The sequence below is a fragment of the Rana temporaria genome, chromosome 2 (assembly GCF_905171775.1).
Source record: "Rana temporaria chromosome 2, aRanTem1.1, whole genome shotgun sequence".
Classification (NCBI taxonomy): Eukaryota; Metazoa; Chordata; class Amphibia; order Anura; family Ranidae; genus Rana; species Rana temporaria.
The window spans coordinates 521,269,174-521,287,268 of NC_053490.1; the positions used below are offsets into that span (position 1 = coordinate 521,269,174).

At 45.8% G+C, this 18,095-nt stretch overlaps 1 protein-coding gene across 1 annotated transcript in view; it reads left to right on the forward strand.

Annotated features, from left to right (window-relative positions):
• CREG1 (cellular repressor of E1A stimulated genes 1) overlaps window positions 1-18,095 on the forward strand; it is a 39,249-nt gene that overhangs the window by 12,533 nt on the left and 8,621 nt on the right. Inside the window, exons 2-3 of the mRNA XM_040339078.1 lie at window positions 4,567-4,686; window positions 9,298-9,482. Of these exons, the coding sequence (XP_040195012.1) occupies window positions 4,567-4,686; window positions 9,298-9,482 (305 nt within the window). The remainder of the gene's footprint in view (window positions 1-4,566; window positions 4,687-9,297; window positions 9,483-18,095) is intronic.

Consider the following 18,095-nt stretch of genomic DNA (forward strand, 5'->3'; position numbering starts at 1 on the left):
AACAGTTGATTCAGGGTCAGAAGTTTCTCTGCGAGGCGGATATGGATTAGATTCCTTTGCTTTCCAGGGCTTCTGTCTACGCAGTGGTTCTGCGCCGCCTTATATGGCTGAAGTGCTGGTCGGCTGACCAGTACTCAAAAAAGGCCTTGGTAGATTTGCCCTTTAAGGGCGGACGGCTTTTGGGGGCATCCCTGGATGACATCATTAAGGATGCCACTGGAGGTAAGAGCACCTTGCTCCCTCAGTCGGGGAAGGGTAGGGAACCTCGCCGCAAGCAAGGTCCTACTTTTACTACCCCCTAAACGGTTTTTTTCGTGCGCCAGCGCGGCTGGAAAAGGTCCGCAAGGTGCAAAAGCCCTTGCTGCCGGGCGTAAGCGCCCCTGGTTCAAAAAACCGAACAAGCCTGCGGACAAGCCTGCTTCCGCATGAAGGTCTGCCCCCGCCCGGGTCTCGGGTGGGGGGACGGCTTCACGACTTCGTGGATCGGTGGAATTCTCTTCTATCCGACCGTTGGGTTTGCGAGGTGGTCGCCTCGGGGTACAAGATAGAGTTCCTTTCTTGTCCCCCAAACAGATTTTTTTTTTTTTTTTTTTTTCCATCCAACCTCCAGCTTCCTCCGGATCGTCGGCTAGCCCTGTCCGGGGCTGTCCAGGATCTTCTGGACAGGGGGGTGGTTGTGCCGGTCCCCTCGCTGGAACGGTTTCGGGGGTTCTACTCCAATCTGTTCGTGGTCCCCAAGAAGGGAGGGGTTCGCCCTATCCTGGACCTAAAGGCCCTCAACTCCTTTGTCAAGGTGCAGCGATTCAGGATGGAGTCGGTCCGTTCTATCATGGCGTCCCTCCACCAGGGGGACTTCATGGCGTCCTTAGACATCATGGACGCATACCTGCATGTTCCCGTTTGCACAAGCCACCAAAGGTATCTGCGCTTTGCGATCGGGGAGGACCACTATCAATTCGTGGCCCTCCCGTTCGGGCTGGCGTCGGCACCACGGGTGTTCACCAAGGTGCTCGCCCCGATCCTGGCCTTGCTACGGCAGCGAGGGATCGCTATCGTGGGATACCTGGACGACCTTCTCCTGAGAGCTTCTTCAGGCTCAGAGTTAGAGGAGGACGTGTCCATCACGTGTCGGACTCTGCAGGAGTTCGGCTGGTTTCTGAATCTCAGAAAATCAGTGTTGGTTCCGTCCCAGAGGCTGGAACCCCTGGGGCTGGTTTTGGATTCGGGGGAGACAAAAGTGTTCCTCCCATCGCAAAACCTGCTGACCCTGCAATCTGCAGTGAGACAGTTGTTGACCCAGAAGTGGTCATCTCTTCGCTTCTGCATGCGGGTTCTGGGTCTGATGGTGGCCTCCTTCGAGGCAGTTCTGTATGCCCAATCCACACCAGGGTACTACAGAAGGAGATTCTGTCACGATGGGACAGGGTCCCATCTTCTCTGGATCACCAGATTCGGTTGAGCCATCTGGCCAAGTCTTCCCTGGCATGTGGCTGACGTCTCCGGTGCTTCGGTCCGGGAAGTCTTTTCTTCCGTGCCGCTGGACAGTGGTCACGACGGATGCCAGCCTCTTCGGCTGGGGGGGCGTCTGGGGCACCCAGTCAGCCCAGGGGCGCTGGACTCGGGAGGAGTCCCGCCTGCCGATCAATATCCTGGAGCTCCGAGCAATCAAGCTGTGCCTTGTCAGGTGGTCGCCGGAGCTACAGGGCCGTCCTGTCAGGATCCAGTCCGACAACGCCACGGCCGTGGCGTACATCAATCATCAGGGCAGCACAAGGAGCTCGGCCGCGGCGACGGAGGTCGCTCACATACTTCGGTGGGCCGAAAGGTCCGTTCCGGCCCTGTCGGCGGTATACATTCCGGGAGTTCTGAATTGGCAAGCCGACTCCCTAAGTCGCATGACTCTGGATCAAGGGGAGTGGTCTCTCCACCCGGAGGTGTTTCAGATCCTGTGCCAAAAATGGGGCACTCCAGACGTGGACCTTCTGGCGTCCCGTCTCAATCGGAAGGTACCACGGTTTGTGGCTAGGTCAAGGGACCCGTGGGCAGACGCGTCAGACGCGTTAGTGGCTCCCTGGGTCAATATCACCTGATTTACGCCTTCCCTCCTCTAAGGCTCCTACCCCGCCTGCTGCGCAGGGTGGAAGCCGAAGGTATTCCAACGATCCTGATCGCCCCGGATTGGCCGCGTCGCTCTTGGTACGCGGACCTGGTACGTCTGGTGACAGACGCCCCCTGGCGTCTGCCTCTGAGGGAAGATCTCCTGTCTCAGGGCCCGATCTTCCATCCTGCTTTACGGTCACTGGCTTTAACGGCGTGGCTGTTGAAAACCAGGTACTGAAGGACCGGGGCCTGTCGGGCCCGGTAATCTCTACCATGCTGCGTGCACGGAAGTCCACTTCTCGAAAAATTTACCATCGTACATGGAAAGCATACATCTCTATGTGTGAGGAGATGAAGTGGCACCCCCGTACTTACGTGGTGTCCCGGATCCTGCTGTTCCTACAGCGGGGAGTGGACCAGGCTCTTGCCTTGAGCACGATCAAGAGTCAGATTTCTGCTCAGGCTGTTTATTTTCAGCGTCCCTTGGCAGCGAATTCTTTGGTTCGCACGTTTGTGCAGGGGGTCCGGCATGTGGCCCCCCCGGTGCGCCCTCCGCTACCTTCTTGGGACTTGAACTTGGTCCTCTCGGCGCTTCAGCGTGCCCCCTTTGAGGACATTCGGGAGATCCCCTTGCTGACTTTGTCGCAGAAGGTGGTCTTTCTGGTAGCTATTACCTCTATCAGACGAGTGTCTGAACTGGCGGCCTTGTATTGCAAGGCCCCCTACTTGGTCATCCATCAGGATAAGGCGGTGCTGCGCCCGCAGCCCTCTTTTCTTCCGAAGGTCGTTTCGGCCTTTCACATTAACGAGGACATTGTTGTTCCATCATTATGTCCTCAGCCGAAGAACCCGAAGGAGGCCTCTTTACATTCTCTGGATGTGGTTCGGGCCCTTCGAGTTTACTTGTCGGCGACAGCTCCGTTCCGGAAGTCGGACTCGCTGTTCGTGTCTGTGTCCGGTCCCAGTAAGGGCCTGGCAGTCTCGTCGGCCACCATTTCCAGGTGGATCCGACAGGTTGTGCTTCAGGCCTACGCCCTGAAGGGGCGGGCGCCTCCCTTTCGGGTCATGGCGCATTCGACCAGGGCGATCGGGGCCTCCTGGGCTTCCGACACCAAGCCTCTGTGTTACAGGGGTGTAAGGCAGCGACCTGGTCGTCGTTCCACACTTTTTCAAAGTTTTATAAGGTGGATGTGAGTGCATCTTCTGATGCCTCCTTCGGCCGCAGGGTGTTACAGGCGGCAGTTTAAGGTTGGAGTTCCTCCGTTGAGTAACTCCGGTTTTGTTTGGGGTGTAACCTGTTTTTGCTGTGTTATTTTCCCACCCCTCGAATTTTTTTGACACTGCTTGGGGACGTCCCTAAGGTCAAAGGATGCTGTGTCCGTCTATGAACGAAAGAGAAAAAAGGATTTTTGTACTCACCGTAAAATCCATTTCTCTGAGTTCATAGACGGACACAGCACCCACCCCTCCTTTGTTTGTACTGCTTGTTACGAACTGAGGCTGCTAAAGCAGAGTGGGGGTTATGCCTGGGGGAGCCACGCCCCCTGGGAGGAGCGGCATGAAGGAAAGTTTTTAACACCTTAAGTGCTGTAGAATTCTGCCTAAATCTCCTGGTAGGAAGAAGCATAACCCTAAGGTCAAAGGATGCTGTGTCCGTCTATGAACTCAGAGAAATGGATTTTACGGTGAGTACAAAAATCCTTTTTTTGTAAACGCTATAAATTTTGCGCAAACCAATCGATAAACGCTTATTGCAATTTTTTTTAACCAAAAATAGGTAGAAGAATACGTATCGGCCTAAACTGAGGAAAACATTATTTTTTTTATATATATGTTTTTGGGGGATATTTATTATAGCAAAAAGTAAAAAATATCGATTTTTTTTTCAAAATTGTCGCTCTATTTTTGTTTATAGCGCAAAAAATAAAAACCGCCGAGGTGATCAAATACCACCAAAAGAAAGCTCTATTTGTAGGAAAAAAGGACACCAATTTTGTTTGGGAGCCACGTCGCACGACCGCGCAATTGTCTGTTAAAGCGACGCAGTGCCGAATTCTAAAAACCCCTTGGGTCATTTAGCAGCATATTGGTCCGGTCCTTAAGTGGTTAAATTGTCGCTCGAGGTGATCAAATACCACCAAATGAAAGCTCCATTGGGGGCGGGAAAAAAAGAACACAAATGTTATTTATGTATAGTCCCGCATAACCGCGCAATTGTCAGTTAAAGTAATGCAGTGCGGTATAGCAAAAAAAAATACCCTGGCCACGAAGGGGGGTAAATCTTCCGGGGCTAAAGTGGTTACGTTTTGGGTACACTGGGTAAAGTTTAAATTGTCTGTCAGGTGTGTTGAATGCTAGTTTTATTATTATTATTATAATTATTATTACTACTATTACCTGCTTTTTCACATTCTTTCCTACCCGTATGATGATCAGTAAGTTAAACATTCCATTCTTTCATTTCAGGAGAATGCAAACGCCTCGCTGACCATGTCTCTGGCCCAGACTCGTTATTGCAGAGAGAAGCACTACGATCCGCAAAGTCCGCTCTGTGCTCATATTATACTCTCAGGAAACATGGAGAAGGTGAGGCTCCGGACTCTACCTATAAAAACTGCCCCACAGGTACAGACCTAGAGCAGCAAGCTCTGCGGGGGCGGTCCCACCCCCTTAGGCCTCTTCCACACAGGCGGACTCCGTCGCTACGGGAGATCTCTCCGCTGAGCCGGTGGATGACAGGTCCCTCTCTGCTCACTGAGCAGGGGGGGAGTGGCTTGTGCAGCGCCGCTGTCTCCTATGGGGAGATCGGATGAAAACGGACAGCATGTCCGTTTTCATCAGATCTCACTCGATCCGATCCGCCATGGACCTATAACCATCCGTCCGATTTTTAGCGGATTGGGTCGGATGTTCTACTGACATCCGACGCTCCATAGGACTGCATGGAGCGGCCGTTCAGGTCCGCCGTCAAAACTGACAGGCGTGGACCTGAACAGTCCGATCGCGTGATAGGGGCCTTAAATGTAAATTTGCGAAGGGACAATCTCCAAAAAATGTTTTCGTACGAGAACAGAACGTGCGATTATTTTTTATTTTTTTTCTGTTTTAATGTGTACTGTGTTGTACCGGTACAGTCTCCTGTATTGTCTTTGTCGCCATACACACGATTAAATATTCTGCAGATTTTTGTCTTCGGATTTACCAAAACCATATAATATGGAGGTCCAACCTTAACCACTTAAGACCCGGACCATTATGCAGGTTAAGGACCAGGCCCCTTTTTGCGATTCGGCACTGCGTCGCTTTAACTGACAATTGCGCGGTCGTGCGCCGTGGCTCCCAAACAAAATTGGCGTACTTTTTTTTCCCACAAATAGAGATTTCTTTTGGCGGTATTTGATCACCTCTGCGTTTTTTTTTTTTGTTTTTTTTTGCGCTATAAACAAAAATAGAGCGACAATTTTGAAAAAAAATTCAAGATTTTTTACTTTTTGCTATAATAAATATCCCCCAAAAAGATATATAAAAAAAAGATTTTTTTTCCTCAGTTTAGGTCGATACGTATTCTTCTACCTATTTTTGGTAAAAAAAAAATCGCAATACGCGTTTATCGATTGGTTTGCGCAAAATCTATAGCGTTTACAAAATAGGGGACAGTTTTATTGCATTTTTATTAATATTTTTTTATTTTTTTACTACTAATGGCGGCGATCAGCGTTTTTTTTTTTTTTTTTTTTTTTTCTTGTGACTGTGACATTATGGAGGACACATCGGACAATTTTGACACATTTTTGGGACCATTGTCATTTTCACAGCGAAAAGTGCTATAAAAATGCACTGAAAGGTAAAGTGACGAGCGCAATGAATATGACTAAGTAATCAAAGTGTTAATCAGTGAACATTGATAATAAACTAAAATTGAAACAAAGTGCTAAAAAATATTAAAAACATCAATAATGAATAAAAACGTTCAGCCAGCAAGTGGCCAGTGAAGAAAAAAAAAAAAAAAAAAGTGTGCACAAAAATAGCTGCAAAAGTCAGCAGGCAAACATAAATATGAAGCCTAAATCAGTCCTGGAATAATAGGCTAACAATACAGCCTTTATACGTGCATAAAAGTGTAGGAAGTTCCATAAAGACAAAAATAAATATAAACTTCTCCAATAGTGATAAACAAATGTTTGAAATCTTCTCATGTGGGTCTTCAAATAATGTGGGCTCACAATGCGCTTACCTTCCCAAGGTAGTAATCAAGCCTTGATTAAATGGATATCCACAAGGGGTGTTGTTGAATCTGCAACTAGCTGTGGATGTTCAGGGCGTCCTGTATAATCCAATGTTTGTAGGCTCCAGATTTCTATTTGGCAGCGGTGGTGCTCAGCATGGGGAAATAAAAAAGGTAGCTTCCCATAGTGTAGTAAACCAAGGCTAATTTATTGGTAAAAACGCTAACAAGTGCATTTTAAAAGATCAAAGAAAACGAAACTAAGAAACAGGTCTCTCTCCCTCTGATGAAGCCACGTGACGTGGTGTAACATGTAAGGGACGGACTGATTTTTGAAGCAATACATCAGTAAGCTGTCATCAGCTGTTTCTTAGTTTCGTTTTCTTTGATCTTTTAAAATGCACTTGTTAGCGTTTTTACCAATAAATTAGCCTTGGTTTACTACACTATGGGAAGCTACCTTTTTTATTTCCCCATGCTGAGCACCACCGCTGCCAAATAGAAATCTGGAGCCTACAAACATTGGATTATACAGGACGCCCTGAACATCCACAGCTAGTTGCAGATTCAACAACACCCCTTGTGGATATCCATTTAATCAAGGCTTGATTACTACCTTGGGAAGGTAAGCGCATTGTGAGCCCACATTATTTGAAGACCCACATGAGAAGATTTCAAACATTTGTTTATCACTATTGGAGAAGTTTATATTTATTTTTGTCTTTATGGAACTTCCTACACTTTTATGCACGTATAAAGGCTGTATTGTTAGCCTATTATTCCAGGACTGATTTAGGCTTCATATTTATGTTTGCCTGCTGACTTTTGCAGCTATTTTTGTGCACACTTTTTTTTTTTTTTTTTTTTTTTTTCACTGGCCACTTGCTGGCTGAACGTTTTTATTCATTATTGATGTTTTTAATATTTTTTAGCACTTTGTTTCAATTTTAGTTTATTATCAATGTTCACTGATTAACACTTTGATTACTTAGTCATATTCATTGCGCTCGTCACTTTACCTTTCACTATTTTATTGTATTTCTATTTGATATTTATACATTATTAGATTGAGCAGCATCATCACTTTTAGTTCATTACTATTATTTTACTTCACATCTTAAGCTTTACTAGGTAGGCGCAAGAGCACCCTCACTTTATCATATAAAAATGCACTGTTTACTGTGAAAATGACAATTGCAGTTTGGGAGTTAACCACTAGGGGGCGCTGTAAGTGTGACCTCATCTGTGTTTCTAACTGTAGGGGGCGGGGCTGGACGTGTGACGTCAGTGATCATCTTTCCCTATATCAGGGAACAGACGATCGCTGACAGTGCCACTGTGAAGAACGGGGAAGCTGTGTTTACACTCACCTCTCCCCGTTCTTCAGCTCCGGTGACCGATCGCGGGACACCGGCGAGCGATCGGGTCCCGCTGGCGCGGTCATGGAGCTTCGGACCAGGTTGCGAGCGTGCCGCCGGCGGCACGCTCGCAACCCCAAAGCTGGGCACTTAAAGAGGATGTACAGGTACGTGCCTGTGCTCAGCCATGCCATTCTGCCGACGTATATCCGCGTGAAGGGGTCCTTAACCACTTAAGGACTGCCTCCTGCACATATACGTCGGCAGAATGGCACGTACGTACGTACGTACGTACGTACGTCCTCTTTAAGTGCCCAGTCGCGAGCACGCGACCCGGTCCGAAGCGCTGCGGGACCCGCGGACCCGATCGTCGCCGGAGTCCCGCGATCGCTCCCCGGAGCTGAAGAACGAGGAGAGCTGTGTGTAAACACACCTTCCCCGTTCTTCACTGTGGCGCTGTCATTGATCGTCTGTTCCCTGATATAGGGAAAGACGATCAATGATGTCACACATCCAGCCCCGCCCCCGCTACAGTTAGAAACACACATGAGGTCACACATAACCCATACAGCGCCCCCTTGTGGTTAACTCCCAAACTGAAATTGTAATTTTCACAGTAAACAATGCATTTTTATAGCACTTTTTGCTGTGAAAATGACAATGGTCCCAAAAATGTGTCAAAAGTGTCCGATGTGTCCGCCATAATGTCGCGGTCAAGAAAAAAATGACGTATCGGCCTAAACTGAGGAAAAAAAAGTTTGTTTTTATATGTTTTTGGGGGATATTTATTATAGCAAAAAGTAAAAAATATTGAATTTTTTTTCAAAATTGTCGCTCTATTTTTGTTTATAGCGCAAAAAATAAAAACCGCAGAGGTGATCAAATACCACCAAAAGAAAGCTCTATTTGTGGGGGAAAAAAAGGTCGCCAATTTTGTTTGGGAGCCACGTCGCACGACCGCGCAATTGTCAGTTAAAGCAACGCAGTGTCGAATCGCAAAAACTGGCCAGGTCCTTTACCTGCAATTTGGTTCGGGGCTTAAGTGGTTAAAGCCTCGTACACACGATCGGATTTCCATCGGACAAATACGTGGATTTTTGTCCGAAGGGTGTTGTCCGTGAACATGTTCTGCATACAGACGGCAGAACTTTTTCAGCCAACATTCACAAAACAACGTGTTTTTTCAGCTCTTAAGCGCCACCCTTTGGGCAACTTCTGCTAATGTTGTCTGATTGTTAGCATTGCTTCTGAACATGCGTGTTTGTATTTGGATTTTAGTCAGACGGATTTGTGTACACACGATCGGATAATCCAAAGGAACACATTTGTTGTTGGACAATTTGAGAGCATGACCATCCAACATTTGTCGTCGGAAATTCCGACAACAATCGTCCGATGGATTATCCACCAAAAACGTCCGTCTGACAACTGTTGTCGGTATATCCGATCGGGTGTGAAGTTTTTAGTTTGTATGTAATCAGGCAGGCCCTTGCACTATATGGTTTTGGTAAATCTGAAGGCAGAAAATCTTATGGTGTGTATGGGGGTCTTTGTGTTTGTACAGCTGTCATTCCATACTATGATGTCCTGACGTCTGAATGTAATTGTATGCAGGTGGACGGGAAGGAAAATGCCACAGCGAAGCACGCTTTGTTCAGCCGCCACCCAGAGATGATCAAATGGCCCCATGACCACAACTGGTTCTTTGCCAAACTCAACATCACCAACATCTGGGTGTTGGACTACTTTGGTGGAATTAAAACAGTGACACCGGACGAGTACTACAAGGCCAAACCGTGGTGAGTGTATATCTTCTATCAATACAATTGTCTCATCTCCAGGCCTGAGCTATGACCTGCCAGTGAGGAGGAATGACCACTTGCAGGTCAAAGATTTTTCCAATTCTTTCATGTGTAGATGTTTGCTGTACCATATTCCCATCAGGGACGTCTTTAACATTGATTGGACCCTGGGCAAGAAAAATGTTGGGGGCGCCCCCCTCCATGCAATTTTGCACTCCACCTGGTTGCTAGAGGTTACAATACACATTACAGCTTACTGGTTAGTTGCTAGAGGTTACTGCACATGATTTCTCAAGCTTCACCTGCTCTGAGGCATACAATTAATAGAAGCTAGGTTGCGATTGGTTGCCAGAGGTTACAGTGTATCATTACCGCTCACATACTGGTTGCTAGAGGTTACAATACACATTACAGCTCACTGATTAGTTGCTAGAGGTTACAGCACATGATTTATTTTTGTTGATTTGGTTGCTAGAGATTACTGTACAGTAATACTGGACTGGGGAGGTGAGTGGAGCCATCCATAGACAGAAAACTCCCAGGGATCCTAGGACTCTTGGGATCAGTGTAGAGCTGCACGATTAATCGAGATAAGATCTCGATTCACGGCCTGTCGCCCCGGTCCCCCGAACCCCCCCCGCACGCGCAATCTCCAGGCTGGGTGACTAGCGATTTCTCAAGTCGTCTTCCAGGACGGCACCCTGAGGGAATCCTCAGCGTGCCGTCCTGTAAGACTTTACATAAATCCAGCTACCGGTAAGTAACTGGTGCTTTTCTTATCTCACCGCCAGTTCCACGTAACCAGCACCGATATCGGAACCAACGTCAGCAGCCTGCGCCGCTGGATGGATGCCTGGGCGTGGCCTTCTTTCTCTCAGTTCTGTACAACTGTAGTGTGTATCCATGCGCCACCCAGTGGTTGCCGGTGGTACTGCATCTGATGTATAAAAGACAGACCAGCGATATGTCTATAATGTTAAAGACCATATAACTCCTAAAAGTTTGATTCTGCTTTTTTCATAAGAGTTATATGGTCTTTAACATTCTAGACATATCACTGGTCTGTTTTCTTATACATTCATATTTTCAGATATATCACAGGTTTATTTATTTGGGGGGTTACTAAGGTAATAGAAGCATTCACAGTAACCACCAATGTAAGGAGGGATTTACACTGACCACCAATGTAAGGAGGGATTTACACTGACCACCAATGTAAGGAGGGATTTACACTGACCACCAATGTAAGGAGGGATTTACACTGACCACCAATGTAAGGGGGACCTTCTTACTGGCCACTAGTGTAAATGAAAGGATTGTACACCAAGCCCCAATGTAATGAGAAGATTTACACTGACCACTGAGACATCTACCCTGCGTTCACATTTGTGTGTCGGGAACACATGCAAAATCGCTTTCCTGACACCACAGAAACATGCTGCCCTTTCGCAAATACACAGCAGTGCCATTAATTGTTAATGCCACCCTCACGCATCTGATCAGATGTGCCATGGCACTGTGTGATTTTGAAAAAGGTTTATGGACTTTGTAGCGCATAGAGCAGCCCATTGAAATGAATGGGCTGTCCTACACGCTGCCTACATCTTTATCAACCCTGTCAGTACATCTTTGCATCCTAAACCCCCTGCTAACCTCTGCACCCCAAACCTCCCCCATCCTCTCCATTTCCAAGCCCCCCCCTTCAACGCTACCTGCCTCCTCTGCTCATCTTAGCACCCACCTTCCTTACCTCCATACATCCCCCCTTCTTGCTCACCTGTGCACCGCAGACTGTAATTCCTAATCTGCCTATCTCTGCACACCCCACAATACCTCCCCATTCCCCCCCCCACCACCACCAATTTGCTTACCTTTGCAGAACATGCTGATGGTAGGCCTAATAACCACAGTTGCAGGCAGGACTTTCAAGCATGTCCCTTTACCTCCCCAGTGGGCAGCATTCAGTATAGGTGATGGTGGATCCTTAGGGGGACATAATATACATATGAATGCCACCTTTATTTACATATGTATGCCTCCGGCCTGCAGCTATTTACATGCGACTGCCGACGCTATTTACATATCAATACAGGATATTTACACAGGGTCTGCAGGTGAGTCATCTGTGCACAACAATAGGGCAGAGCTGGGCAGCATAAGTGGCAGCACTTCATATTGGGACACAGGAGAAAGACTACAACTTCAAGGGAATTTACAGCAGGACAGTTCTCAAGTATGAGGCTGCTGCTTTGTACCCCACAACAATGACAGCTGCCCCTTTTGCCCTGCCTTAATTGGTTGGGCAAACCAGCCGCCGTCGTATTTCGACGGCGGCAGGTCGGATCCCCTGCGCGAGAGCACGTAGCTATACGTCTGCTCTCGCGCAGGCCACTAGGGGCGCGTGAGCGCTCGCTCCCGTGCCCGGCTGGCGCGATCGCCGCCGGGCACACGCGATCGCTCGTTACGCACACAGCTCCCGGTCCTGTCAGGGAGAGAAATGCTGATCTTCTGTTCATACAATGTATCATGTCAGTCCAGGACCCCCTACAGTTAGAACACACCCAGGGAACATACTTAACCACTTCCCTACCGGCCCATAGTAAAATGACGTCCACAAAGAACTTCTGCCGTTCAGAGTGGACGTCATGTGACGTCCTGGGCTTTCCGGGTGGTTATCTGAATGATGCCTGCAGCTAGAGGCATCATTCAGATATCCTTCTAAACTGCCGGCGATTCTGCACAACGTAAGAACGATCATAGCGGCGGTTCCGCCGCTAGATCGTTCTTACAGGCGGCGGGAGGGGACATCCCCCCCCCTCCCGCCGCCATCCGGTGCTTCTCCGGGCTCTCCCGTGCCATCGGGGGCCCGGAGAACGAATCGTCCGGCGCTGGCAGGAAGCATAGAGATGACTGGTGACCAGATGGTCACCAGTCATCTCTATGACCGTCGGAGGACCCGGGCGCGATGTGATGACGTCACGCCCGGGTCCCCGTAAGTAAACAAAGCCGCGATTGCGGCTGCTAAGCAACCACAAGCATGAGATCGGTGAATTTTTTTTCACCGATTTCATGCTTTCCAGCCTGGAGGAGAGATGTGGGGTCTTATTGACCCCGCATCTCTCCATAAAGAGTACCTGTCACACACATTCCTATTACAAGGGATGTTTACATTCCTTGTAATAGGAATAAAAGTGATAAAAAAAAAAAAAAAATTTAAAAAAAAAGTGTAAAAAAAGAAATAAATGTATATAAAAAAAAAAGAAATAAAAATTAATTTTTTTAACGCCCCTGTCCCCGGTAGCTTGCGCGCAGAAGCGAACGCACACGCAAGTCCCGCCGACATATGTAAACGCCGTTTAAACCACATATGTGAGGTATCGCCGCGTGCGTTAGAGTGCCAGCAACAATTCTAGCACTAGATCTCCTCTGTAAATCTAAACTGGTAACCTGTAAAAAATTTCAAATCGTTGCCTATGGAGATTTTTAAGTACCGAAGTTTGGCGCCATTCCATGAGTGTGCGCAATTTTAAAGCGTGACATGTTAGGTATCTATTTACTCGGTGTAACATCATATTTCATATTTTACAAAAAAATTGGGCTAACTTTACTGTTTTTAAATTTTTTTAATTCATGAAACAATTTTTTTCCCAAAAAAAGGCGTTTGAAAAATTATTGCGCAAATACCGTGCAAGATAAAAGGTTTCAATGACCGTCGTTTTATTCCCTAGGGTGTCTGCTAAAAAAACATATATAATGTTTGGGGGTTCTGCGTAATTTTCTAGCAAAAAAATTATGATTTGTACATGTAGGAGAGAAGTGCCAGAATAGGCCCGGTATGGAAGTGTGTATAACTGCCCGGTATGGAAGAGGTTAAACCCTTCCCTGCCCCCTAGTGTTAACCCCTTCCCTGCCAGATGCATTTTTATAGCACTGATCGCTATAAAAATGCCAATGGTCCCAAAAATGTGTCAAAAGTGTCCAAAGTGTCCGCCATAATGTCGCAGTACCAATAAAAAATCGATGATCGCCGCTATTACTAGTAAAAAAAAAATATTAATAAAAATGCCATAAAAATATCCCCTATTTTGTAAACGCTATAACTTTTGCGCAAACCAATCAATAAACGCTTATTGCGATATTTTTCGTAAAAAAAAAAAAAAATGTAGAAGAATACGCATCGGCCTAAACTGAGGAAAACATTTTTATATATATATATATATATTATATAATTTTTTTTTTTTGGGGGGGGGGGGTATTTATTATAGCAAAAAGTAAAAAATTCAAAATTGACGCTCTATTTTTGTTTATAGCGCAAAAAATAAAAACCGCAGAGGTGATCAAATACCACCAAAAGAAAGCTCTATTTGTGGGAAAAAAAGGACGCCAATTTTGTTTGGGAGCCACATCGCACGACCGCGCAATTGTCAGTTAAAGCGACGCACTGCCGAATCGCAAAAACTGGCCGGGTCCTTTTAGCTGCCTAAATCCCGCCAAGCTCGTGTGCAGAAGCGAACGCATACGTATGAAAAGGGTGTTCAAACCACACATGTGAGGTATCGCCGCAATCGTTAGAGCGAGAGCAATAATTCTAGCCCTAGACCTCTAGCCCTGGAATGGCCAGAAACTTTTACCCTCAAAAATCTCCATAGGGCAACGTTTAAAAAATTCTACCGGTTGCATGTTTTGAGTTATAGAGGAGGTCTAGGGCTAGAATTATTGCTCTCCCTCTACTGACCGTGGCGATACCTCACATGTGTGGTTTGAACGCTGTTTTCATATGTGGGCACTGCTCACGTATGCATTCGCTTCTACACGCAAGCTTGTCGAGACGGGGCACATTTAAAAAAAATTCAATTTTCTTATTTATTTTAAAAAAACATTTTATTTATTTTTTCCTTTATTGGAACAGAACAAAAAGGAAGGTGAGTCTCAAGACCTTTTCCATACATCTATCCTCAGTATAACAAAGTAGCATAGTAACATAATTCACTTATTCCTCCATCGGGATAATGGTTACATTTCAGACTTTACATACATTTTATTCAAGATCGCAAAAATAACCAAATAGAAAATACTTATCTATCTCTTCAAATGTATTTTATAGGGCTGTGCAAATTAACTTTTAATTAATCGATTAATCTTAATTTTTTTTGATCGATCAAAATCTTTTTTCGAATTAGTCGATTAATCGATTAAAAAACAAAAAGATTAATCGAACAGAAACATTTTGATCAGTAACAGCCCTAGTATTTTACCTTTTTTATTTTTTTACACTGTTCTTAAAAAAAAACAAAAAAAAAAAAAACTTGTCACTTTTATTCCTATTACATCCCTTGCAATAGAAAAAAAACATGACAGGACCTCTTTAAATATGAGATCTGGGGTAAAAAAAGATCTCATATTTACACTAAAATGCAATTAAAGAATAAATAAATACATTTGTCATTTGAAGAAGAAAAAATGTCCCTTTTTAAAGGGGTTGTAAAGGTACAATTTTTTTTTTTTTTTTCTTAAATAGCTTCCAGTCCTCCTTCACTTCCCTCATCCTTCCATTTTTGCTTTTAAATGTCCTTATTTCTTCTGAGAAATCCTCACTTCCTGTTCTTCTGTCTGTAACTCCACACAGTAATGCGAGGCTTTCTCCCTGGTGTGGAGTGTCGTGCTCGCCCCCTCCCTTGGACTACAGGAGAGTCAGGACGCCCACTAACAAACAGCTTCTTTCTCTATCTGCAACATAGAGAGCGTCCTGACTCTCCTGTAGTCCAAGGGAGGGGGTCGAGCATGACACTCCACACCAGGGAGAAAGCCTCACATTACTGTGTGGAGTTACAGACAGAAGAACAGGAAGTGAGGATTTCTCAGAAGAAATAAGGACATTTAAAAGCAAAATGGAAGGATGAGGTAAGTGACGGAGGACTGCACTAAGGTAAAGGAAGCTATTTAAGAAAAAAAAAATTACCTTTACAACCCCTTTAAGAGCTATGGGTAGAAGTGCCATTCTGATGTCACTTCTGCCCTGCTATGGTATGGAGACGGGTGGGGGCCATCTTCCCATTACTCGTCTCCCTACCCAGCCACAAGAAGGACCCGATCACCTCCCGGGGCCCCTCTCCCGCTGCCGATATAAAAGTGATCTCGCAGCGAATCTGCCGCAGAGACCACCATTATCTGAAACTAGACCGCCGGCTGAAGAGGAGGATACCTGTGTTATGGAAGCTAGCTGCGGCCATAACAAAGAGATCCCTCTTCGAACAGCCAACGTATATCGGCGTGCGGCGGTCCGGAAGTGGTTAAACATGTGTATGAAAAAAAAGAAATGCCAGCTCTGGCGGCGAAAAGGTTAAACGCATGCACCTGGAGTGAATGTTTGCTGTATGTCAGATTCAATGCTTGATAAATAGACCCTTTAGTGTTGAATGCTGATGAATGTGACGGAGGTGTACCAAGGGAACGGAAGGGAAGTAGAAGACTCGGGGCCACCGGAGGAGTGAGTAGAACACCTCTTCTATCTCGGGGACCTTCCTTTTAAATTTTTTTTTTGGACAAGTTTAGTTGTGCGCTTGAACGACTTACCTCCTGTTGTCTGGATCTTTTCCCATCCAACATTTTGAAGCCCTAATATAGGGTGCTTCTAAGACAGGGCTCGACAAATCCCGGTCGCCATGGCGACTAGAAATAGCGTCCTGGCGACTTAGCTTGGAAGGTGGGCAAAAAAAACAAAACATTTTTTTTGTGAGCTGGTGCCATCTGGTGGTGAGCCGTTGGTATTACAAGTTTTACCACCAGATGTGTGAGCTGGCGCCATCTGGTGGTGGCTGTTAGTATTACAAGTTAAGCATTACAAGTTAAACAGCAATTCTAATGTCATTTTTCACTATTTTCACTGCCATCTTCTTGCCTCCTAATTAGAACCCCCAAACATTTATATATATTTTTTATCCTAGCACCCTAGAGAATAAAATGGCGATCGTTGCAATACTTTGTCACCCTGTATTTGCGCAGCGGTCTTACAAGCGCACTTTTTTGGTAAAAAAATACACTTTTTTTAATTAAAAAAAATAAGACAACAGTAAAGTTATCCCCATTTTTTTTTTAATATTATGAAAGATAATGTTACGCCGAGTAAATTCATACCCAACATGTCACGCTTCAAAATTGCGTCCGCTCGTGGAATGCCGACAAACTTTTACCCTTTAAAATCTTCATAGGCGACGTTTAAAAAAATCTACAGGTTGCATGTTTTGAGTTACAGAGGAGGTCTAGGGCTAGAATTATTGCTCTCGCTCTACCAATCGCGGCGATACCTCACATGTGTGATTTGAACACAGTTTACATATGCGGGCGCTGCTCACGTATGTGTTCGCTTCTGCGCGCAAGCTCGTCGGGACGGGGGGCGCGTTTTCTGGCTCCTAACTTTTTTAGCTGGCTCCTAGATTCCAAGCAAATTTGTCAAACCCTGCGAGACCTTCGAAGTGCGTTGGATATTTAGTAGATGCTGTGAACAAATGATATCTAGACTCCGATCCCGTTCTGCCTCTCGCCTTCTATACTTCTGATAATAATAGAGGTGTCCTGGTTACATGTCTTCCCAACTCCATGTGGCCACATACCATGACAAAGCATGCTGGGAAATGTCATGCCTCAAGAAGTGGAGGACTTCGGGTTGCCTAGTCTTACTGTGGAAGGTTCATTCATTTTAAGTTTTTTTTTTTTTTTTTTTAGACCGAGATGTAGTTTTTATTTGATGCTCTCAAGTTCGTGAACTCTTTGAAGCCAGACACAGTGATAAGAGGCCCGGAGACTCTCAATAATATATATATCTCCTGTCTTATCTTCCAATATGCCAAGGCACTCGCCCCCTGGGTCAAGACAAAGCTCTAGTTTTCTATTTGCCCCCTCCGTGCCATCTTGCTTTGAGCAGTTCTCTCGCCATGCATGCAGGTCTGCTACATATTTCATTACCGCTAACCTCCCGCTGTGTTGGAGGGCAGGATTCTCGCAGACGGAGCAAACCTTCTGAAGAGCGCGTCTGATGCTTCGCCAAGGCACTCTCTATTACCCAGCATGCATCTGCTCTGGGTTCTGGGAAGATGAAATATTTTGTCTGAAAAGCTGCTAATGCATTAGGCAGCTTATCATTTTAGGTAGACGAAACTAGGTGACTGATTTTTGGAAAGTGGAGCAATCCTATTTTTTTATTTTTAGAAGGGTTAAAGTAAATGTATACCCAATCACTAAAATCTCACATAATCTTTAACACAATATAAAAGTACATTTCAATGTGCAACTTTAATAAGAGAACTACAGTAGTAATGTGCAGAGGAAGAGATGTTAAAACTCAAAGCTTCGCATTTATTTACATATATTCTGTGGCACATGTGTCAAACACAAGCCCCACGGGCGGAATCTGGGCCACCAGGCTATTTCATGTGGCCCTCATGCCCAGTGGCGGCTGGTGCTCCAAATTTTTGGGGGGGTGCAAATTCTGGAAAAAACACCCATCATTTGCAGCCTCACTGTGCTCATCAAACGCAGCCACTGTGCCCATCAAACGCAGCCACTGTGCCCATCAAACGCAGCCACTGTGCCCATCAAACGCTGCCACTTTGC